Source organism: Cnephaeus nilssonii (assembly GCF_951640355.1).
Source record: "Cnephaeus nilssonii genome assembly, chromosome: 7".
NCBI classification, from domain to species: Eukaryota; Metazoa; Chordata; class Mammalia; order Chiroptera; family Vespertilionidae; genus Cnephaeus; species Cnephaeus nilssonii.
The window spans coordinates 62,911,468-62,936,328 of record NC_137078.1 but is presented as its reverse complement, the minus strand read 5'-3'; the positions used below and the strand labels follow the sequence as shown (position 1 = coordinate 62,936,328).

The 24,861-nt window shown below is 50.5% G+C and overlaps 1 protein-coding gene across 1 annotated transcript in view; it reads left to right on the top strand.

The window, feature by feature from the left end:
* The window catches only part of LOC307103485 (uncharacterized protein), a gene marked incomplete at its 3' end in the record, with an annotated part of 334,890 nt that overhangs the window by 133,048 nt on the left and 176,981 nt on the right, over positions 1 to 24,861 (top strand). The window contains exons 6-7 of the mRNA XM_079777833.1: positions 4,056 to 4,209; positions 4,684 to 4,770. Of these exons, the coding sequence (XP_079633959.1) occupies positions 4,056 to 4,209; positions 4,684 to 4,770 (241 nt within the window). The remainder of the gene's footprint in view (positions 1 to 4,055; positions 4,210 to 4,683; positions 4,771 to 24,861) is intronic.

Sequence of the window (24,861 nt, the reverse complement as noted above, 5' to 3'; positions counted from 1 at the left end):
CGATACCACCCTTGGGTTAAAACAGAAACAAAATAAAGCAAAATGCATCTGTGAACCAGTATAGGAAACAAGGGCTCTGGGAGTCAGAGAAACAGGCTCGTTTACCAGCAAAGGGGCCGTGGACAAATCAGCTAACCTTTCTGACACCGTGTTCACTGATCTGCGCACTGGGGATCTTCATTCCTTCCAGAGAGCGCTGTTGTCAGTATTGAGTGAAATACTGGACATAAGGTAGCCATTTTCATGTCCAAGCAATGTCTGGAGAAGAAGGAAGAAGTAAAGCTAGTAAGCTCTGAGCTCTCACTGCTTGCCAAGAGCGGGCTGAGGCTTTATGTGCCTTAGATCATCGAATGCTCACGACAACCTGCCAGGCTGGAACCAGTTCCTCCCCTTGAGGTTCACAGAGGTCACAGGACCTGTCCAAGGTCACTGACTCGTGGCAGGTCTAGAATCCAGACTCAGGTAGCTCCCACTTTAGAAATGAAGCTCTTACCTGTTATGTTATTGGGCCATTCGCAAACCTAACTGCTACAGTTCTTTAAAAAACCCTTTGGGATTTGATCCCCGTCCCCTGACATCACACTGTAGCCACGGGCCTGGAAATGAGGAATGTGCCGCCCTGGCTCTGCTGCTGATGGCTGTGACCTGGGCAAGCCTTCTGGCTCTGGACTGAGGCGCCCTGATTCCATGTCCTGTGAGGACTGTGCAGCAGCTGATGGGACACCCACTGTGAGGTCCCAGCAGAAGCAGGGATGAGTTGGGAGGAATGTGGTGTCTCCTCATTCCCAGCTGTTGGACTCTGGCCCCAACGGCAGGGGTTCCTGGCAGGTTCACCCCACGTCCTCCCCTGCGGCTCTGGGTGCCAGCACACCCTTCTTGGAGATGGGCATGAGTGCCCCTGGGGCAACATGCTGGGTGGGATGAGATGACCACAAATGGGGGATGTCCGCCTCCCTTTTCACCCCCACTGCCTGCTCTCATGGGGGGAACCGCAGGACCCAACCAACACTGCAAAGCAATGACACAGGGGCCGTGCAGATCTGTTACTCGGGTCTCTGTGGAGAGATTTGCTCTTCCTGCCGGGAACAGCAGAAGCAACCAGAGGACCAGGAATGCAACGAGGTCAGAAGGGAAGCCTCAAACCAGAGCCCTTCCTGGCCGGGCAGGTAGAGGTTAAGAGGGGGAGCGCAGAGTCACACGCTCTTGGGTTCCGGTCCTCTGTTGCCCACTAGCTGTGTGAACTTGGACAAGTCCTTTGACTAATGAGCGCCAGTTTCCTGATTTTAAAAATCTGGGTAATAATAATACTACCTGCCTCATAAGTCTGTACGAGGTGTAAACACCTGTGAAGACAAAGCTCTGTCCCAGGTAAATGCGCAGTGAGCACGTGTTCTCATTCAAGCCTGAGCGAACCCCTCTGAGGGTTCGGTCTCTTCTTCCTTCATCTCATCCAGTTCTCAACCTCTCCTAGCAGCTGCCAGCTGCCGGGTATACGGAGATGTAGGAGACATGCTGCTGGCCTCAAGGAACTCACAGTCTGAAATTCATAAATCTTCATGGACTGCACACTCATATACTCATCACAATAATGGTAACGATAATAATGAACCCTGTGTGCCACTTATCAAACAACTATTATATGCAGGCCCAGTGCCGACGCTCTGTATACATTATTTCTAACGTTCATAAGCAATCCTTTGGGATACGCATCACTCTTCTCATTGACGAGGGAGACTGAGGCTGGGGAGTGAGGGTGACTGAATCACCTGTCAGTAGTCGTGCAGCCCTGGGTAGTGGAGCTGAGATTCCAGCCCAGGTCCAGACTCTAATGGAGCCCCCTCCTTCCCTGGCTGCCTCCACTGGGCTTACCCACAGTCCCCCTCCAGGGCACTGCCATAGACCTCATTTACTCTGCACAGCCAGCCCCAGCAAGGATGGAGAACCATTCTGATCAGGCCCATTTTCCAAGGGAGGGAACCAGGAGCAGGTGAAAGTAATTTGCGAAATGTTTACATTGAATGTAAGCTCAGTGAGCTGTAAAGACATTGGGTGTCTGAAGATCAAATAAAAGGCAACTCTGAGGCTGCCGCTTGGTGAGAAGCCTTCTGCAGAGGCGAAAAATATGTGCAAACAAAACCAACAGCTTTCTTTATGTTCCCCAAAGTTGCTAAAAATGCCTGCGGGTTTGCACACAAGCAGACGCCGTCTCACAGTGCTGCGTGGCTTCTGTCGTTGGCTCTGGCAAGAGGAGACCTGGCAGGTATTTCTCACATCTTTGCTAGACACACACACCAGACAAGAGAAGGAGTTCCAAGGTACTCCTGGGGTGTGCCTTTCTGCCAAGCTTTCTTTTATTTGTTGTTAACTTAGGAAGAAAGGACACCTCATGGAGGAGCCCCTGATCCCCTGAGGTAACTGGGGTGTGGTGGAAAGTGCATTCCCTGTACTTGGAGTCAGACAGTCCTACATCCCCTTCTGGGTTCTTTCCCCTGCAGCCCTGTGACCTTGGCCAGGTTGCCTTGTCTCCCTGAGCTAACCTCAGTCGGCCCTCCTGTAAGATAGGTGATACTTTCTGCAGGAATAAAAGCTCCAAGGACGCAGGGACCTTTGTCCTGTTTGTTCCTGCGTTCTGGTGCCTCACACAGTGCCTGGCACAGATGAAGGCTCTTAAGTGAATGAGCGTGAGTGAGTGAGTGAATGAATGAGTTCTGCTATCTTGTAGGTTTTTTTTGTAAGATTGAAATAAGATTGTGGATGTGAAATTGCTTTACAAACTGCAGATTGTTAGACAAACATGAGGATTTATTATTATACAGAACATGTCTGGGTTCTATCAGACATTTATGAGGTTTACAGAGATGGCTTAGTGAGCTTTCTCTTGGGTCTGGCATTGGGATACCAAGACATATGACATCTGGTTCCTTCCTCCAAGTGCTCACAGTCATTTGTATGGAAAATAACGCAATCATTAATAAGCAATAGTACAAGAATAAACTCTGTTTCGTATACTCACAACTGTAAGCCTACTTTTGTCCCACCCTGTACAGGCAAACCAAGCACTGCAGGGTAGTAGAGGTGAGCAGAAGGTGCTGTGGGAGCAGGCAGCGGAAGGATGACCCTGGAAAAGGGAGGGTCAGAGAACTTTCTAGAAAAGGTGTCCTGGGTTAGCCCCAGTTTCAAATCTCTTATTGGACTTTTCCTACCAAACCTAGGCCTTTGGGCCACTGGGCTTCTTCATTACACTCTCATTAACTTTCACATCGTCATGTTCATTATAGTCACTCGCTGACATACAATTTCTCTTTTCCCCACTTGACTCATTACACTGCTGGGCAAAACCCCAACCCTGGTTCAAGGTGACTCTGCAACGTCCCCCGCCGCCCTGCGCAGTTCAGCCAGACACGCTCCGTGCTTTCTTCCCGTCCCGCTTCCACTCTCAGCCATTTCAAACGTTCTCCTCTCGCCTCCGAACTCCAGCACCTCCTTCCCCACACGATTGAGTTCAGCTGGAGACCTGGCTTCCCGCCTCACTGAGGAAGGGGAAGCCATCCGGAAAGTTCTGCGCTCTCACTGCCGCCCACCTTGCTGGGCCCTGGGGAGGGTGGGCCTCGCTCTGCCCCAGGAAGGAGCTGAGGGGAGACTCTGGGAGATGTTCTCAGGCCCGCAGCCAGAGACTGGGCAGCTGTTTGGGTGAGCCTGGGGGTGGGGATGTTGCTGAGATCTGAGCCTGGGGGTGGGAAGGTTGCTGAGATCCGAGCCTGTGAGGAGTGTGTGTAGCGGGTGGAAGGGGGTCATGGAGAAGCGGAAGGCATCTGATGGACATTGGAAGTCATCAGGGCCTGGGAGTGTGGGCAGGCCGTCCCCATGGCGGGGAAGAGTAGAGGCCATCTCTTCCAAAGCCGGAGCCACATCCGTGAGCTGACAGAGGGCAGTCCCTGAGAAATGCATTGCCGATGGTTCCAGGAAGGACACGGTCATGCAGCCCAGCCAGCCCCCGCCCAGGACCGAGCTCTTCACGCCTCCACTTGCTCCATTTTCCCTCGTTCCTCCCACAGGTGCTCAGAGAGGCGGCAGCAAGGCTCTCTGCTGGGCATGGAGGAGGCCCAAGTGGAGAAGAGGAGGCTCCTCCCCGCAAGGCATGGAGGGGGCGGAGCCAATGGGAGACCCAGTCACTGCTTCAGTGCTGACTGCACCAGACCTTGGCTGACAGTAAGCAGAAGTGTCCGAGCCCTGCTGGCGGGAGGTCACGTTCCAGGGAGGGCTGAGGGAGGCAAACGAGGAACACGCTCCAGGGGCATCAGGATGGGGTTCGAGCTAGAGAGAAACCCAGAGCAGAGCAAGGGAGAGAGGGCTGTGGGGGAAGGTATATAAATGAAGTGGGTGGGCAGGTCAGGCCTCAGGTGGTCGGGAAGGTGGCCTGGAGCAAGATGTGAAGGAGGAGACTGTGAGCCCCTTTGCAGCCTCCACTGGGGGTGCTCGCCAGGCCCATGGGAGTCTCAGGCTGCAAGGAGCAGTGTGGGGGCGCCAAAGGGCGGGGGGGTGGGCAGTAGGAACACAGAAGGCTGCAGGGTGCCGGGAAGGGGAGAGGCCCTGCAGGTGATGGTGGCTTTATTCTGATTGTGATGGGAGCCTTAGGAGGGTTTTGAGCAGAGAAATTACAGGATCTGCCTCCTGTTTTAACAGGATGTCTCCGGGGACTGTGGTGAAAACCGAAAAGGGGGACGAGGGAGGAAGCAGGGAGCCCCTGATGAAGACTGGGTGTCAATCCAGGTGAGAGGCCATCTTGCTCAGACTTGGGCGCTGCAGGTGGTGAGATGTGGTTAGACTCAAAACGTCTTTTTCGAGAAGAAGCAACCATATTTGCTGACAGATTGGAAAGGAGTGCGATAAAGAGAGAGGAGTTAAGAATGACTCCAAGGGTTTGGGACCTGGGCAAATGGAAGGGTGGAGCTGTTGTCTACTGAGATGGGAAAGACAGTAGGAGAAGCAGTTTGCGGTGCTGGGTGAGGTAAGGAGTCAGGAAATCGGTCTTTGTAAACATGTTCAGTGTGAGACACCTAAAGTCATCCATGTGGAGGTGCTGAGCCGTTGGGGGTGGAGGTGGGGGAAAGGCAGGGCTGGAGAGGCATTTGGGAGCCAACGAAGTACAGGTGGTATTTGCAGCCAGGAGGCCACAGGGGCTCACCGAGGAGAGAGGGCAGTCACTGAGGAGAGGAGGACCAAAGACTGGGCTCGGGGCCCCAGTATAAAGTGTTTGGCCCCGACTGGTGTGGCTCAGTGTTGAGTGTCGACCTATGAACCAGAAGGGTCATGGTTCAATTCCTGGTCAGGGCACATGCCTGGGTTGCAGGCTCGATCCCCAGTAGGGGGCATGCATGAGGCAACTGATCAATGATTCTCCCTCATCATTGATGTTTCTATCTCTCTCTCCTTCTCCCTTCCTCCCTGAAATCAAGAATTGCTGGAGACAATGCCTTGAGTAGGGTGGGCTCCGGTGACCAGTGGAGGAATGGATGTTTGCTGGGAACACAGACGTGCATCCACAATAACAAAAGAGAGGTCACGGCAAAGGGACAAAGAGCAGGGGGGTGCAGTCTTAGTGTCAAGAGAGTAATAGAAACCCCTACTCTCATAGCATGTACTGGTGCCAGGCACTGCCTGACCATTTACATATATTAACTTCAATTCTCAGAACAGCCTATGAGAGAAATACTGTCATGGTGCCCATTTTACATGAAGAGTACTGAGGCAGAACGACATGAAGCATTTTGCCTAACGTCACACAAGGAGCAAGAGCAGAACTGGGCAACGGCGGCTCTTTGCATCTCAGGATGAATGGAGGGTGGCAGATGCGTGGGGCCGGGGGGGGGGGCGGGGGTGGTGGAAGAGAGGCTGCAGCGTTTTGATGAGCCCAGAGCTGGTGTGTCCTAATTGGCTTCTCCTTCGGAGACACCTGTCCATTTGCAAAGCACTTTTCAGTCATTACTTCCTGAGTCAGGAGCCAAGGGGGGCAGAGGGTGGGGCCGGTTCCAGTTCCCAGCGTGGCATTGAAGGATAGATTCCTCCCCAATGCCACATAGCTCCGCCAGGAAATTATCAGGACGTTCCCTCTCCTTTCTCTATAGACACCCATGAGATTATGAGCACCCAGAGGGCCCCAGTCCTCAGCCTTCCAATGCTCTGGGAAAGAAGAAAGAAACTGAGGGGGCAGTAGACCTGGCTGTGTTGCCAGCTGGCTGAGAGACCGTGGCCAAGTCACCTACGTGCTCTGGGCCTCAGCTGTCAAAGGGAGGAGAGGCCAGGATGAGGTCTTACTCTGTGGGCTTGTTCTGTCAGCACATGTGCTGAATGCAGCTGTGTGTCAGACAAACACAGGGCACTAGGGACGTGACAACAGGCACAGGGACACATCCTGACTCTGTGGCATCGAAGTGGAGGGTGGGAGCAGGGGGAGAAGCTGACGGTCATACAGCTGTCAATCCTGATACGGGCTTTGGAGGAACAGGCTAGGGCGCTATGAGAGCACCTTTCCTGAGCACTTGACCCCAAAACAGAAACTGTCTTTGTTCATTGTTCATTCATTCATTCATTCCTTCAACACATGTGAATGAACACCTGTCTTTTGGAGCAGTAGCTTGCACTTTGCATTCCCCAAGGAAAGTATACTAGTAAACCAAGGCTGACGGAAAGCTATAGCCTGAAATGGGACTGGAACCAGTTTGTTTCAACCAAACTCGAGAGATATTGGACCTGTGCTACTGTGTGCCAGGTATTGGGGAAACTAGTGTTGTAAGAGCAAAAAAGGGGTGGTCTCTGGCCTCAGTGAATCATCTGGGGTCCCATGGATCTAAGTATTGGGGGTGGGGTGGGGAGTAAGGTAGACTGGAGTGAGACCCTGGGTTTGGATTTGATCTTCACCACACAAGAGTATGAGACCTAAGGGGAAATTCGGAACATTCTGTAGCCTGTGTTCTCATCTGTACGTAAATATAAGAACATTTCAGAGCATTATTATATCCGTGGCCAGCACTGTGCATGCATTGTGTCATTGGTTCCGTTCTGTCTCATGGAGCTGATGGCAGTTGGAGCTCAGAAAGGAAAAGCACTCTGGCATCACAGCACACGGGGCTCGCCTTTATTCCCATAAAACTCAGCACAGGCGCGCCAGGAACCTTGGACCCATGTGGCAGAGGGGTCTCTCACTCCTGTCTCACCTCTCCGTGCCCTTTCTGTAAGGTCCTCTTCAAAACCGCCCCCTCCCTTTCCTCTCTTCCACAAACACCCGCTGAGCGACTTCTGCCTCCCTCCTTGCCAAAACCTTTAACAGCCTCCCAGCCCCTATTGCCAGCAAGGCACAGCTATTAGGCTGACGTTTGCCACATGCTGTTTACTGTGCAAAGCATTTTATGTGTATTACTTCACTTGATTCTCTCAGGGGGCAGCTACTATTATTGTCCCATTGCACAGATGAGGAAACTGAGGCTTAGAAAGGTTAGGTAATCACCCAAAGTCACAGAGCCAGAAAATGGCCAAATATGGAACCAAACTCACGTCTTTCTGAGCCTGAAGTGAGCCTCCTGCTCTCAGCCCACGTGGCCCTCCCCAGGATGGCGCTGTCTCCCTTCGAGGTCTCCTGTCATTCATGCCAAGGGATTCACCAGGCACTTTATTTCCCTGAGCCTTTGCACATGCCATTTCTTCTGCCTGGAACTCACTCCCTTTCTTTTGTGCCATCAAACGCCTGCCCCGCATGGACCTCAGCTCCGCTGCCCTTGCCTGAGAGCCCCTCCTCAAAGCTCTGGCTGCTCTTGCCTCAGATCATTGGAGAAACACCCCCCCCACACACACACACCGCCTTGCTCCTGCGGCACTGGGTGTGGTTCTCCTTGTGTGGGCCGCAGCGTGCTCCAGGTTCTGGGTGGCCGAGCCTGTGCCAGCATCCAGCTGCCTTTGCCACACATTTACCGGGCACTCGTTACGTGCCAGGCACTGGGCTGGGCTCTAGGGACACGGGGGTAGGCCAGACAGGTGTGCCTCAGCCTTCGCAGGGCTTGCAGCCACAGGACCAGGTGGAGGGCTGAGGCCTGTGGTGGGCATGGCAAGGATCTGTGAGTGCACCTACCCAGGACTTGGGACATGCAACAGGGCTTTGTGGAGCAAGAAATAGTAAACCAAAGTGGATTTAGTTAAACCACGAGGGGATTAAGAGGGAAGGCAATGTCCCGGCAAAGGGAACAGCCTGAGCAAAGGGCTGAGAGCTGGCTGTGCCGGCTGCCGCGGAGATCGGCATGGCTGGAAAAAGAGTGTGCCGGGCAGTGTCGCAAGACCACTCTGGAAAAGCAGACTTTGACCCTTTAACCTGAAGGGCTGAATGAATCCTGCCTCTCTCTCCCATTAGTCTGTGGGCTCCAGGTGGCTTTGAGGACAGTCAGGGCTTGACTTGAGTGATCTCAGCAAGCTGCTTACCTGATCTGGACCTTATCCTCATCTCTGAAATGGGAATAATACTAGCTACCACCACCTTGGGGTGGGGAAAGGATGAATAAAATGAGCACAGTCTCCAGCACCTAGGAAGAACTCAACTGCACAGATATGATAGTGAAAATGGTAGCATGTTATGACATATTATATAACACGTTGTTATCTCACTATTCTTATCATTCTCTCTGTCATTGGATCTGAGTCATCTCTGCCTCTCTCCTGGGTGGCACGGAGGCTCCTGTTACCTGCCCAGGTCTTGGACCTGGGGAAGGAGCAAGGAGATGGGCCGGGATCACTGAACAAGCCCTCTGCCCTCCACAGCTGGGCCTGGGCCACGTTATGAGACACCTGTGGCCGTGTGGCCTATTCTAGCAGATGCGCGGGCGCAGACCTGGATGCCATGCGCAGACCTGGATGCCATGTGACCACTGCGGCCTGGCTGGGCAAACTGCCTGCCAGCCAGGCCCCCTTCCTCAATGGCATTCCCTTTCGTGGGAAGAGTTGGCCCTCTCAGGGCTGCTTGTCCAGTTCTCCCTGTGGGGTGCCAGGACGCCTACTGTGTTGGTAATCCTGTTTTGTGGTCTTTCCCATTCAATCAGTTTTCTGCCCTCCCACCTGCTCAGAGCCCCAGAGGACTACCCCTAAGAACGATGCCATGCACACTCCCCTAGCTTTATTTTATTATTTTTTTAATATATTTTATTGATTTTTTACAGAGAGGAAGAGAGAGGGACAGAGAGTTAGAAACATCGATGAGAGAGAAACATCGATCAGCTGCCTCTTGCACACCCCCTACTGGGGATGCGCCCGCAACCAAGGTACATGCCCCTGACCGGAATCGAACCTGGGACCCTTGAGTCCGCAGGCCAACGCTCTATCCACTGAGCCAAACCGGTTTCGGCTCCCCTAGCTTTAAACTAGGCTGGATGGGCCGAGGGAAGCTGTGGCAGGAGAGAGGAGGGCGGAGGAGAGAGAAGTCAGGCACCCATCTTTCTCTCTGCTCCTTCCTTTCTTCCACTTCTGGCATTGGCTTTACCAGGACGGCCACAGGGCTACCCTCCCTGCGGTGGCTGCTCCTCCTTGGATCCCGCTCTCAGGCCTCCAGAGGGGTATGCACTCCCGGCTGTCCTGGCCCAGGACTGCCTCGACCTCTCACTGGTTTCCTTAACCCTGCTCTCGCCTCTAAGCAGAATCCTGCCACTCAGCTATTTGCAGCTTTGCCCTGTGCTTGCTGTTTCTTTCCTGCCACGATTTGAATCGACACTCCCATGGAGGCTCTCCAGAGTCCCCCAAACAGACCCTGTCCTGGCCAGGAGCAGGCATAATCCTGCTCGCGCCTCTCCTTGCCCTCTCATGCCCTTGGGATCTTCCACATGGGCACCTGTCCTGGAGGGATCGGAGCTGCCGGCTTCCAGAAGCCCAGCCTGGCTGCCTGTGGGGCTGCAGAGGAGGGACTGGGGGTATTGCACAATGAGAAGTCATGGTGCATTTGGGGGTGGGGGCATGCCATAATCTGGCCTGTAATTGCAGAAAGCTCCTTTAACCTCCTGAGCGGTTCTAGGGGATTGAGTACAGGCCCGGGGAAGATGTTTGGGCTGGTGCAGCAGTTCCCATGTGACATTATGGCACGGCCACCATCAGAGTCCTCTGTCTCCTCCACCATGAAGACAGCTGATCACCCGGCGATGAGTTAAAGCCTCTTCCTGTTGCGTGCACACAGCTCCATTGCAGCAGCTATCCCGGTGGGCCGCTCTGACATTCTCCTCTCCAGTGGGTTCCTTGGCCTCAGTGCCCACTTATTCCTGAGGTCCTGAGCCTGGCACAGGTCCTGGCATATCCCTGAGCTGGTTGGTACCCTCTGGTTCAAATGCAAGTGCCTTTGAAGGTCTAGTAACATTATCAACTTTAGGTAGAGCCTAATAACATTAGTGGAGGTCTAATATCGGACCAGCCTGCACCGTCTTGGCCAGCGAGGAAAGAAAGTAAACATTCGTCAAACATCTGCTCTGGGCTGGGCGACTTTCCACACCACGCCTCGTCCCGCCCACACAGCAGCCAGGGAGTAGGTAGCGCTGTCCCATTTTATAACGTGGAAACTGCGGCTCAGAAAAGTGGCCTCACTCAGATCAGGTCACCCAGCTACGAGTGACAGAACCTGGACGCCAACCCAGGTCTCTGTCCACTGAAAAGGCGAATGGAGGAACATGCTGTCGGAAGAGCCGGGCCCCACCTGCTGTGGAATCTGGGCCGAGAATGGTGCATTTTAATAGTAACAAAGCAATGATGACATTTAGCTTTACACTCTGTGGGCATCAATTACTGCCCGCTGCCCCAGCGAGAAGGCATGCTCTTGGTCCTCAGGTCCCTCACTGTTAGCTGCAGGGTTTCACACAACCACTTTGTAGATCCTGCTCAGTTCCAAGACCCTTCCTCCAGGAAGCCCTCATGGTCCTCCCAAGTCTTGGGTAGGCGCCTCTCATATGTTCCTACATAGTCCCTTGTAATTGCTCCCCCACTCACACATATATACACACATGTACACGTATGTATATGTAGCCTGGAGAATGTTGGAGGCACCGCCAGGAGAGCCTAGACACTGTGTCTGCTATGGAGAAGGTTGTAGTTGCCATGAGAGGACAAGCTTGTTTATATGGTCTCGAGTGGGAAGGGCCAGTGGGTGAGAGCTCTAGAGAGACCCCTTTTGAGTGAGGCCTAAGACAGAACTGTCTAGTCAGGAGATTTCTCCAGGCTGCAGCAGGCCGCCCTGAGAACCTTAAAGCATGGGCTGGCCCAGGAGGGGCTGCACTTTAGAGGGCGGGGGAGGGGCAGGACTGCGTGCAGCCTGACAGGCTCTTTCTGAGATTGCAGGCCCATTGCGTTCATGAGCTCACTTCATCTTGACATTAGCCTTGCAAGGCAGGTGTGCTGCGGCCCCTGGATGGGGAAACGGGGTTCAGAGAACCCAGGTAACTTGCCCAGAAGAAACTGTCAGAGCTGTTCAAATCCTAAGAAGCCAGCCAGGATTTAGGTTTATACAAGCTTCACCCATGCCACCAGCACAACTCTGTTCATTCTGTTTTGTTTTCACGTGCCTCAGTTTCCCCCAGTGTCCTACATCTGTGATGCTGAAAGTTGGCCGGCTGTCCAGGCCCTCAGACCAAGTCGGCTCTGGGGGCGTGGAGGCCTGGTCTGGGTCACAGGCAGGCCCCAGGCCGGTTGGTCTGAGAGTCCTTGTTTCCTTATAGAAGGAATCGCTACTTGCCAGCTTGTACGGGACCTGGACACATTATGGGTGCGCATGGCCTAGGGAGTGAAGCGGTGATAGAGCATGGCAGCTACAGCTGAGAGAAGGTTTGAGAAAGGTCTGCGCCTTCAGTTTCAGGTCTGATGGAAAAAGAAAAGGATAAAAAGCTGAACCCAGACCCAGCCGGCTGCCTGCCAGGAGTCTGAGAAACGTGGTCCAGGCCAAAGCCAGTGTCGGCCAAGAGGGAAATTACAGGCCTTACATGGGAGACACGTCTGCAGAATCCTCCCAGGGTTGTTTTTGGCCTGTGTTTGTTTGCATACATGTGTGTTTATGTGGATGTGTTTTTCAAAGCATGCGTCTCTTTTCTCTTGATGTATTTAGTCCTGAGACCCTTTTACAAAAACAATGTAGAAACTCTTCTTTAATATAATTTATCCTTGGATGATCTCTGGGGCAATTTCGCTTAGTGTAGGGCAATTTCCTGACAGCCTGTTTCTGGGCTAGGCGCTGGGGACCCAGGGGTGCAGAGGACCTGCCCTGTCCTGGGGGCTCAGTGTCCCCCATAAGAAAAAGACACACGCACAACTAAGGACCCTGGAGTTTCCTAAGGCCAAGGTCACTTCAGGTGAGTGTAGCTGGGACCAAAGGAAAGGAGGTTTTAGTTCTCAGAGGAGAGGGGGTCAGGAAGGGTCCCCAGAGGCAGACAAAGGCAGAGGGAAGGGAGCTGGGGGAACTCATCTGAAGGTCAGAGACATGCGACTTGTCCAAGGTCAAACATCTAGAAAGCAGCAGCCAGAGGGCTGAACCCAGATCTCTCTGATTCCTCTCTGACCCCATCAGAGTAACCTGGACATTAAAGCTCGGTGATTCGGCTGAAGGACGGTGTCCAGCATCTTTAGATGCTCCCCATCCCTTAACCAGTTAACTGCCACGCGTCCAAAATGGAAACCATCCCCACACGCCACGATATTTTGAATTTAATTTAAAAAATCAATTTGCAATAAATATTATAAAAATAAATATATTACACACAATTCAGGTGTTCATAAATATTTCCAGCTGAAAATTCTCACGAAAAATGATTTTAAAGTTGGTCAGGGCTGCCACTTAGGGAAAACATTTTTTTTTTTTTTATAGACTCGCTTGGCAGTGGGGAAGGTCCACTGCTTGCGTCTATAGACACTTATGGCGTACAGTGGGCTAAGAACTCCCCGAGTCTCACCTGCCCTAGAAAGGCTACTATCCACTGCTGAGTTCCAGGAAAAGATGTGCGTCAATATTGCTAGGTATCATTTCACAGAGAGCTCTGCTTTTCTCTTCAACGATAGAAACACATGCATTTATTTGTTATAAAAGAAGGATTTGTGATTTCTGTGTCATGACTGCTTGGCCAAGGAGGGATAGAAGGAGCGATGGAACTGTCTTTGAATGCAGAGATGATTTTAAATTCCTCTTTACCTTCCATCACACATAGTAGGTACTCAAGAAACACTGGCAGAGCTGGGCTGGCGTGGCTGCCCTCCTTGGTGGAGGTGTGTTAGTCAGATATTGCCACACTAATGCTGCATCACAAACCGCCCATACTCGGTTGCTTACCACTGCCAGCATTTGTTTTTCTCATTCATGAGTTGGAGGGTTGGCTGTGGGGCTCAGGTTCAGGCTGCAGCTTTGGGTCAGGTTTGTGTCTGTTCCTTATGCCTCATGGTGGGGGCCAGGCTGAAAAGTAGCCTCTGGTTGCTTTTCTCATGGGAAATGAGCAAGTGAGCAGACAGGAACATGATGAAACAGATGACGCCTCCTGAGGTCCTAGCCCAGAACTTCCGTGTTGCATTTCCACCCACACTCCTTTGGGTGGAAATGGCCAAACCCAATATCACTGGGCAGGGAACTATATTTGCCCACTCTCGTGGGAGGCCCTACACAGCCAAATAGCAAAAGGTATCATTCTAACATGAGAATAGCATGAAGAATGGAGAAAGGTACGGGGCTTTGGAGCTAGACTTGATTTCAAGTTTATCTTTCACCTGCTACCTTAACCCTTCTGAATATCTTCCCTCCTCATTTACTGGGTCCTTATAATGTGCCAGTAACCAAGCTCAGTGTTTTATGAATATTGCTGTATGTGAGATAGGTAAGGCAGCATTCGGCTTCCAGGTAATAAGATGAGGAAACGGAGGTTGAGGGAGATGAGTGACGTGGCTGGAGTCACATGGCTGCATTCATTTCCACGGCAGGTCCACCTGTGCCACCTCTCTGTGATTGAAAGGAGGTGTGTGTGCTGTCTGCCACATAGATGATGCTGGTTTCGAGTGAATTTCTGTCTCTTTTCCCCTTTAAGAGTCCTGGAACCTTTCAGGTCACTGGACTTTTACTTTCTGATGAACTTCACCCAGCGGATGACCAACCAATGTGACTGCCACCACCTAGGCTACAAAGTTCATTGTCGCTAGAAAAAAAAAAAAAAAGCAAGGGCTATTATTAGCCGTGATCAGAGGGCGGTCACACTTCCCAGTCACAAGCCTTCAGGAGGAAGGAGCTGGGATGGTGGTGGTGGTGCAGCGTGTTTGGTGCGAAGGCATATTTCGTAATCGCTGTGCCTGTCAGGTGATGCAGAGGCCCCTGCTCCCAGATATCTTTCCACAGTGGGACCAGCTGCTCTGACGTCGCCGGGGAGGGACAGCTGGCGGCCTCTCTTGTGCAAGACTTGTTCATGCGGCATGGAAGATACTAGCAGCAGCAGGCCTTTGGATCAGACAGACCTGATCTGAATCAAGGCTGGGCCTCTGGCTGGCTGGGTGGCCTGGCCCCCAGGGATGCTGTTCCCTCTGCTGGCTGCACCCCTCCTTCTCAGGGCCAGCTCTCCAGGGGGTTTTCCCTGACCCTCTCTAGCCCTGCACTCCCTTTACTCCCCAGACACCCAGGCCCTGCACTGAGGCTCTCCTAATCTGCTTGCTTGGCTCTCTGCTGCTGGGATAAATGCTCTGTGAGGGCAGGCCCTGACCTGGGTTTCCACTGAAATCCTACTTCCCAGAATGGTGCCTGGTGCCCAGTGGGCACTCTGTGAACATTTGTCCAATGCATTCAATAGATTCAATAGTAAGTGACGGAAACCTTCCTAATCCCTCTGTTGCATTGTAAGCTTTCTGTGGTGAGGAAGAACCAGAGTGGGGATGTTTCCTTTGCACCAGGCTGACTCTCCCAGGGAAGCTAGCCTTCTAACTGACAGTAAAACCTCTGCCCTCCTGTCCTTAATCTCTTCATGCAGGACCAGCTACATTCTCTAAAACACGTTCATTGGCCCTGTCCATCCTCCTGACCTCATCTTCTACTATGTATGCCCATGGCCCCCTCTGTTCTATCCACAGTGGCCTTGTTTCTGTCCTTTGAACAAACAAACTGGTGCCTACCTCAGGACCTTTGCACTTCCTTCTATCTACAGCATATCTCCTTAGATCGCCCATTGTTTGCCTTTTTCTCATCATTCAGGTCTCATTCTAATGTGATCTCTTCAGACAGCCTTTCCCCAACCATCCTAGGGAAAGTCCTCTCTTCTCCTCGCCCCAACCAACAGTCTCATTCCCATTATTTTTTTTTTTCATGGCACTTAGTTTATCCAAAATTATATTGGGCATTTGTTCAGATATTTTGTCTCCCCTCCTGTCCCTCTATCAGAGGGAAAGCTCTTTGAGAGCAGGATTCTTGTCTGGCTAGCTTCCGTGTCCCCAGACTAAAACGGTGCCTGGACATTGCAAGGCTCAACAATATTTGTTGAAGGTATGAATGTGGGATCACGGCATCTAAAGTAATGGCACAGAGTCGACGAAGCGTGACTTCGCCATCTGACAGATCTGGCTTTGAGATCCGATTTCAGTTGCATGACCTTTGGCAATTCTCACTTAACCACCATGAGGCTCAGTGTCTGCATCTGTAAAAGTGGGGATAATAGCAAAATTCACAGAGGTGGTAAGGCTGACATAAAACCATAAGAGACAGAGTTGGGCGTAATTCAGATCCTTAGTAAATGTTAGGAAGCCCCTCAGGCCGTCCCTAGCCCTCACACTCTGGGCCTTAACCACGACTGAACATCTTGTAATTTCTCTGAGTACGTCAGCCTGGTCTCACCTCCAGGTCTTTGTTCATGGTGCACCTTTGTCTGCACTGCCCTTCCTTCACCGTTGACTGCCTGCAAAATATCTACTCATCTTTCAAAACTCTCAATCAACCTTCCCCACCCCTCCATCCTCTGCACCCTACAGGACCCCACCCAAACATCTAATCTTAGCCCCTTTGACACACTGAGGCATTGTTTGACACGTAGATGGGGGCTCCTCACCTTCGGGCCGGTGGGAAGCAAATGCAAGTCCTGACATACGGTCACTGGGTGTGGAATAATCTCAGTAAAGGAGTGGGTTAGACTCAGCCATGGAATACCCTGGGATTTGACCTGCCTGGGAATCTGAGCTCCATGGGACAGGGCAGTGAGCGGGTTTCTAACTGCCAGTGCTTGCCTCTTGCTCAGCCCATTGGAAGGCGGCATCGGAGAAGCATTTGTTTCTTCTCCGACTTGCCTGGGTCTCAACTGAAACTGTTAACAACGGTAGGCATGACTTTCTGCACTCCTGTTTGCTTCCTCTGCGGAGCCAGGTATCAGAAGAAAAGACGTGAACGAGAGAGGGGTGGAGGGAACCCTCTTCCTCCTGTTTGAACCTGCAGAAGCTCCATGTCGATCTGCGGAAGCCATTTGATTCCTGGAATCAGAGCGAGTCTGATTTCTGCCTTTTATGAAAGCAAGGCCCCTCGTCCATGTGGGCCATGACACTGTTATGTCCACGTTATCCTTCTGTGGCATGTCCATGCTGATGCCAAACCCCTAGGCCTCCACCCAGTGGGCAGAGATCCTGGCTTGTGCTCCTCCCTTTCTAGTTCTGGATGAATTAGTCTATAGTGATGGGATTTGCAAACCAATTTCTGACTGTGGTCTGGTTCTTAATAGACCTGCTCCTTAAATGATATGGGACCAGGCATGGGCCTGAAGCATTTCTTGGGTGGTTCAAGGTAGGCTGAGTAGGGAGAGGCAGTGGGTTGGTCCTAATAGTGATCAAGGGCCTGGTGTGGGAGACACCGTATACATGACCTTGGATTCTCCCAGTGACCTTTGTGACACTATGCATTTCACAGATGAGGAAGCTGAGGCCCAAAGGAGTAAAGTGCTCCCACTGGCACAAGCTAGTTAGCAGCAGAGCCTGATGATTGATCTTCCAGCCCAGATTCAAGTTTAGGCTGAGGATGCCTATCCTAGGTGCTAAGAGTCTTGGCTTAAAGGCCACATCTCCTATCTCCTAGCCCAGTGGTCAGCAAACCGTGGCTCATGAGCCACATGCGGCTCGCAAGCCGCGGTTTGCTGCTTTGTTGACTAATGAGTTTGCCGACCACTGTCCTAACCAGTGGCAGAACTTGGATTCAAACCTGGTCGGCGGCCTCACTCCCTTGATCAGATATCTGCTCCCCTACACCGGCTCCAGTCCACCTCTCTGTAGTAATCGGGGAAGCAACTGGCTGAGCTCACACTGCAAATTCATTCGAGGCTGTGCTCCTCTGCAGTGTCTCTCCCTGAGACCGCACCTCCTGCCTTCCTCTGCACGCCATGGGAAAGGGCTTCCGGAGAACCGTCTGGAGGCTGCCTGCCGAGCCCTGGGAGGCCAGGCTTCTCCTGGAGCTGAGTGAGTCACGGGGGAGGCCTCTGGCTCCTCCTGAGAAGCACTGTTCCTGTGTTTAGTCTGGTCTGCCTCCAGGGGCAAGATGATGAAACAGAGGGTTGCCTTGCACCACTGCTGTCACTCGAATGCAATCTGGTGTTGTTTTTGTTTGTTTGTTTTGGTCAGAGGGTCTTCATAGCTGGGCTGAAACCCATGAGATAGATACTGGAGAGGTTCTCTACAACTCAAGCTGTAGAAAAGGAATAGTTAAGGGGATGGAATGGCTTCCCCAGTCTCTCAAATCTCTGTCTTGGGAAAGTTCTTAGAAAGCCTAAGCAATTGCAGCTCAATAGCTGGAGTCAGGTCTGGGGTCCAACCCTGCTCTGCCCCTTCCCACTACAGCACAGTGCCCCTGTAGTGGAACAACAAGGGCCCCAACTTAGGGTCATTGTGATTTTCAAATGAGAGATGATGTGTGATATGCCAGGTCTGGAGAGGACAAGCCACACAGGAAGAGCAGTGTGTATGTATGTCCCACTATCACCTCCTTCTTTTATAGACAGAGAAGTGAGAGCAGGAGACAGGAGTTGTGATGTACACAGATACGTGAGAGTGAAAGGCTGAGCTGAGAGTGGAACCCTTGTCTCCAGCTTCCCAGGGCAGCGTTCTTCATTTCACATGACAATGATAAGGGTGAACTATGTTAGCCACATCCCTAAATTCTCGGCCTTGGTTGGATAAAAAAAGATAACTGTCAGACAGTGTATGGGGAGCGCACTAGAATGAAATTGTTTTCCGAGCATTCGAGCACCTAAGAGCCCTCTGAAGCAGCATTCCTGTATGGACAGGGAGATTATCACGTGGCCAGACTTGATCCTTCTCAGTCAAGGGAATGTTAAATTCAGCAAAGTGTCTGCACTCTCACCTCCACTCCCAAGACCTAAGGGTTATCAGCCAGGTGTGGTTCAATAGAAAGTCAAGAGCAGAATATGGTACACTGTGTGCAGTCCTGGGCCAGCTGAGACACCCTTTATCTACGAGATAAGGGCTGTGAAGGCACCTGATAAACTGTGGCTTAACTTCAGGAATGTTGTTCTCATTATAAAGGAATATTCCAGAAATGACCTTGTCCCTCAAGACACAGGGCCTTTTCCCTGGTCACTAAGACCAGTTTAAAGGATGAGTCCCTGACAAACACATCGATACATTTATAACACATCACACTATAAGGATGCAATTTGTGAAGCATACTAGTATCCCTACATTGACCATCTCAGGGAATTGATATTTATAATTAAGAGTCGAAGGTAGGGCCATAGAACCCGCCAGCGCCTCTGAACCATCAGTGGAAGCTCAAACGTGGCCCTGTTGGCTCACTGACCATCAGGTCTTTGCTCAAATGATAGGTTCTCATAGCAGCCTTCCCTGGCCACCTGAACTGAAATTGCAAACCCAACACCACACACTCTACCTCCATTCCTTATTTTACTGTTCACCTTTGTACTTAATACTGAACAACACACTATGTATCTTCCTTTGTTGATGCCTATGTTCCTCACTATTTGTGTAACAATACTTATTTGCTCTAAATGCTTTACAAATATCAGCTCATTCAGTCCTTATAACAAGTGTAAAGAGAGATACTATTATTTTCCCCTCAATGCCAATGAGGAAACTAGGTATAGAGAGCTTAGGTAATGTGACAGACAGCTGGGAAATGGGAGGGTTCAGATGTGATCCCAGGAGTCTGGCTCCTGAGTCCTTGTACACACCCACCACAGATGTAAATTCCACAAGGCAGGCCTTTGCCTGTTGAGTCCCTGTGCCTAGAATGATGCCTGGCATACCATATTACCCAACCATCTGTTGGGTGAATGAGTGGTTAAATGGAGCTTACACCATTTCATTGCACAGGCAGGCAGGCACTCTCCATGAACCAACTCTCTGAACTGTAGAAAGGCAGTAGGTCAGGTGGAAAGAGCATGGGCTTCTGTGTCAGAAAAGGATGAGGATCAACTCCTAACTCAGTCACTCACATATACTGTTGCCTGATCTGCCTGACTAACACAGTCACCCAACCTCTCTGACCCTTAGTTGCTTTACCTTTAAAATGAAGAAAATAGTGGATTCCTTTTAGGGTTAAGCATGTTGATGGAAGTTAATTGTAGACAAAGGGCCAGGCATAGAGCAGGTACTCAGTAAATATGGGTTCCTTCCTGCATCGGGAAGGGATGGAGGAAAGTGAAGTGAAACTCCATCTTTCCTTTGCTGAGCAGGCTCTTATTTTTTCAGAATGAATATAGTAGGGTCAGGGTTTGGGGAAAGCAAAGGGGAGCAGAAGATGGAAAATTTTCACTTTTCCCTTCTACTGCAATTAGGACTGGAACAGCTTCAGTCGAATCAACAATATATTTCTTTTGATTCTCAGATAAAGCCATATTGACGTCACTATTTTTTTCTTCTGTTGCCTTATGAAATTTGGTTGCCTATAACATAAAACACTGCTCTTCAGAAGTGGTTCCTACCATCTTACTGAGCAGGCAGGAGGGTTTCAGTCTATCTCCCACCAGAGACAAGTCTGCTTTAAATTAGAGAGAACAAAGTTGTACATCGGACATTCAAGTTTCCCATCTTCCTAATTTGTAGTCTGAGCTTTTCAAACTCTAAATATTTGTCTTACTTTTAAGACTGTTTTCTGCAAGTCTTAGACTCTGCTGTGAGACTAACCAAGAGCCCTGGGCTCAGGCCGAATTGGGTTGTGGTGCTTGGATGTTGCATCTGCTTTTTCTGGATTTGGTGAGGGCGTTGACATCAGGTGGCACTGGAAACTCCTTCTCCAGGGGGAGGTCCACAGTGCATGACATCCCAGCATGCTCTGTCCTCTTTCCGCAATCTCTGCTGCTTACAACATGAGCAATGCACGGCAGCCACGTTGAATTAATTATAAATCTTGTAACTGGTTTTGCACATGCTGTTCCCTCTTCTTGGAACACCCTTCCCTCACCTGCCTGAGCTCAGAGATCTCCTACCTGTTCCTTAAGACTCAGTGTGGTTGCTCCTCTGGGATGATTCCTCTGAGGGGCCTGTGGTTGACAGTGCTCTGTTCTTTCCTAGTAATGAGCCCTTTTCTTATCATCTTTAAGTGTTCTTGTTTTTTGTGTGTTGTGTTTTTTTTTGTATTTTTTATCTGTGAGCTCCTTCAGAGTATGGGCGATGCTATTATTGATTTAAACATCTTTCGGCCCTGGAATAGGGCCTGGTCTATAGCAAGTGCTCAGTGCATGATGAATGTAAAGAGAAGGAGTGAAGTCTGCACCTTATGCTGAAATGAGCAGGGAGCTGGGTCCTTGATTGAGAGAGCAGTCAGATTAGGGATGTGTAGACTATGCCTTAGGAGACCCCTTGAGCCCATCTGGTTCAGCCCTCATTCTGCACATGAAAAAAAAAAAATTGGGAGCTCCCTGAGGCTGCATGAATCCCTGGCAGAGCCGAGGTCTCCAGACCCTTAGTCTAATGCTCGGCCTGTGGTATCAGGATGCTCCTCAGCCTCGTGAGAATAAGCTGCAGCAAAGACACAGCTGGTGGGGTGGGGAAAGCCATCCAGGAACGAGACACTGGGAGTAAGCAGAAATCACCAGAGTGTGGCCTGCCGCCTTGGCACAGGCTGCCTGGCGGCTAGAGGATGCTAATAGGAAGAAAGTCGCCGGAAGGGGGGTGAGCTCTGGGATGGAGACTCGGTTTTTCAGGCCAGACGCATTGGCCTGAGTCAGCACAGGAACCAGGAGAAAGTGCCACAGGGCCACCCCTGAATCAAAGGCTGCTGGCTCCTCGCAGCTGGGCATCTGGCCAGACATTTGGAAAAGGAGACACTGCAAAAAATCTCTAGTAGGAGGAAGTGGTTTGCGTTTCCTGCTTGAAGGAGGATGCTCCATTTCAATGGAATTCAGTGGAGTATGGTAGAAGGGGAAGTACCCTGAGCCTTCTGCTTGGACCTTGCTATCTGCTTCTTGCAGAGGCTGATCCAGAAATGGGCTTCCTGGGAACCAGACGGAGGTTTTTACCAAAGAACCTCAACCCAGGCAGGAATGAATGGAACAGAACATGTTTCCACCTCCGGAGCACTTGCATTGGATAGTCCTCCTGACATTTCTCCCAAACCCAGCTGGGAACTCAGAGGGGGTTGACTGGCTGCAGACACTGCCAGTCCGGGCTCGCACTTGGATCCACGGGCCCAGACTGCTGTGTCAGAGTGTGCTCCCAGAGCCGCGGGCCCTGCACACCTCGGCCTCAGACAAGTGAGCTTCTCTAGTCTGAGAGCCGGCATTCTTCGGCCTGTCCCTTTCTCAGGAGATTAGACTCTGAGTGCCAGAGGAGGGGCCTGGTTTAAGTCATCTCTGTCTTCCAGCAGCCACCCAAGGGCCACCAAGGAGATGCTCAGGGATGCTAGCTGCCCCGTGGTGGGATCTTTCCAGGTGTTAGCTCACTTCATTCTCACCAAGCCCATGAGGTGGTTTAATCACCCCCATGTCTGAGATGGGAAGGCTGAGGCTCATGAAGGGAAGTTGCTTTCTCAGGATGTTTTTCGATTGTCTTTTAAAAATAAAGCTGTTTCCTGAGCATGGTAGAGCTAAGATCTTTTAGGACGCTTTGTGCCCAAAGTAGATTTATTTATATTTCTAAATCAAATCCGGCCTGCCACCTCCCTGCATGTGGCAGGAAGTCCCGTCTCCGCTGTACGGGGTCCGGGCTGCCCCGGGCGCTGGGGGTCTGTAAGAAATGGAGTTAGAGAAGATGTGCTTCTGGTCTTAGCCACAAGGTGCCCCAACTGCAAGGTTACGTGAGCAAAGCTCAGGTTAGAGCCCCTCGCTTGCCCCTGTGTCCGCAGGTCAGACATCTCTACAAAATTTGCAAAAGTCTGACGGTTTAACTTCAGTTGGTGAGGTTAAGAGATTGCTGCCTCTCCCTGCCACCAATCTCCTCCATCACACTTCCCTTCCCGTTGGGTATGTTAGAGTGGCTGTGGGCATTTTATGCAGTATTTGTAGTTTTTTCTTAAGAAAGCTCCCCAGACTGTATCTGCTTCAGACCCCACAAACCCTAGACCTGTTCCTGGTACGTTCTGTTCAAGGGGCAGCTCCTTGCGGGCAGCTGCCCTTGTGGCTCCTGGAGCCACGACTCTGCGTGTTAAGTCCTTGGCTTTTCCTTCCACTCTTCGGAGGTTCCGCTTCTCCTGGGCAGGGCTGTGAGATGGGGCAGGATGCAGGAGCCCATTTTAAAAAAGGGCGGCTACCACAGTTTATTTTGCTGTTTTGGAGAACCCTTCCAAGGCCAGGCCATTCCCCATTATCAGTTTGAGTACTAGTGTGCCCCCTTCCTTTGCTGGGATGATTGATCGCTATTTAACTAGAGAAGTAGGGGAAAGGATGGGGGAGGGTTGCTCAGACCTTCTGAAAGACAAGCGTGGCCTCCTCTTCTCTTGGGTGACCAAGCAAGCCAGAAACTAGATTCCATATATATATTTCCCTTACATCAGCATGCATGGATTGAAGGGGAGAGGGCTTCCTGGAAGAAGTGGCATTTGAGGTAGACCATAAAGAACAGATGACTTTCTGTTGGGTAATGGGGTGGGGAAGCTGTGATTGAAAAGAGTCCAGAAGTACAGATGCTTTTGTAAACACAGTGTCACAGTCCGAGGACAGAAGGAAGTCCAGCAGGGAAATAGCAGCAGTGTTGGATGGGGTTGTTTTTATTCTCTTAGATGAAGTTCAAAGCAAAGGTCTCTGATATCCCCTGAAGAGAGAACAACCAGGTTGTTTTCCTGCCCAGAACAGAGTAAACAGGATTACTGGAGCCTGTGCTGGCTTCAGCTGGACATGAACCGCTGGCTGGCTGGCTCTGGGAGGGAGGGCAGTGGGGAAATGACTGGGATTAGGGGCCACCCCGACCTCTGGACTTGAATCCCTAAGGAAATGCCTCTGTTGCAACCATCTGTCTCAGGAACTTGGAATCTATATCTCAGGTCAGGAAATAGGCATAGCCTTTGACCCAACAATCACACTTCTAGAAATACAACAAGAAATAGTTGCTGATGTATGTAAAGATATTTATGCAAGAATCTTCAACATAACGTTGTTTATAATAGAGAAAAATTGGAAGCAATTTAAATATATAACAATGGGGGTAAGTTGGAAAACTTATAGTGCATCTATATGATGAGGAATATTAGCATTAATAATCATGTCATAAAGGAATAGTTGTTGATGTGGAATATTCAGGATATTTTGCCCCCCCCCCCCAAAAAAAAAAGCTTAGAAAGCATATGCACTATCTGCTCTCAATTATGTAATATGTTATACTGACACTTACTAAATATTACTATGTGCCTGGCATGGCTCTAAGCATTTCAAATATATTAATGCACTTAATCATGCCTATGAGGTTTTTTTTTTAAATCTTCGTTTTACACACAAGGAGACTGAGACCCAGAGCACTGAAGTGATTTGTCTGAGGCCACATAGCAGTAAGTGGTGGAACCTGACTGTGAATCAGGCAGTCTGACCCCGGAGCCCATATGTAAACTACTAATATGGCGAGCTCTCCCTTCATGTGTATGTGTGCACGCGCAAGCATTTGTATAGTTTTCTTTCTCTTCCTCAGAGGATGTATACCCAAACGTTAGCCATGCTTTAAGGAATCCCCTCCTAGGACAAGATACACAGATATTTCCATAATGTGGGTGAAGAACGAATACCGCAGTCAGTGTAGGCACTCACGCATACCAGCACCTTGACCGTGGAGACCACCCAAGTCCTGTGCTAGATTCTGAGGATTCAACAGTGAACAAGGCAAGGCCCACAGGTGTGTTCTCTGACAAAACTTACATCCTAATAGGGGAGGCTAGGAAGTTCCCGGTAAATAAATAGCCAAGTAAAATATTGGCTGGAGCTCAGTGCTGCTGAGAATTGCAATTAGAATGATAGACTTAAGAGACTGAATGGTCAGAGTTGGTATTTCAGCTGAGTCAGAGAGAGAAAGACTCAGTAATATGTTAACATTTGGGGAATCTGGGTGAAGGGTCCATTAATTTTTAAAATAAAAGGTTGGAAATATATTAAAACACATATATTAAAAATTTAAAAATGATTCCTCTACATCTGAGGAAGTAGTCAACAGTGCTTGCTGATGAGTGACATGTGGTGGGTGAGGAAATCGAAGGAGAGGTAGATTCTGGTGCCTTTGACTGGTTAGGCTGAGGTTTGGGAAGCAAAAATCAGCATTCTTTTTGGCCCCGTTAAATTGAGATGCCTGAAAGTCACAACTTATAAACTACCATACACTCGTCTTCTCATTGCGGCTTTCCCTGTACACCTGTGAGTTAGTTGGGATGCTATTTCTTTTGTATTAATGAAGAAACTGAGGCCAAGAGCAGGAAAATGA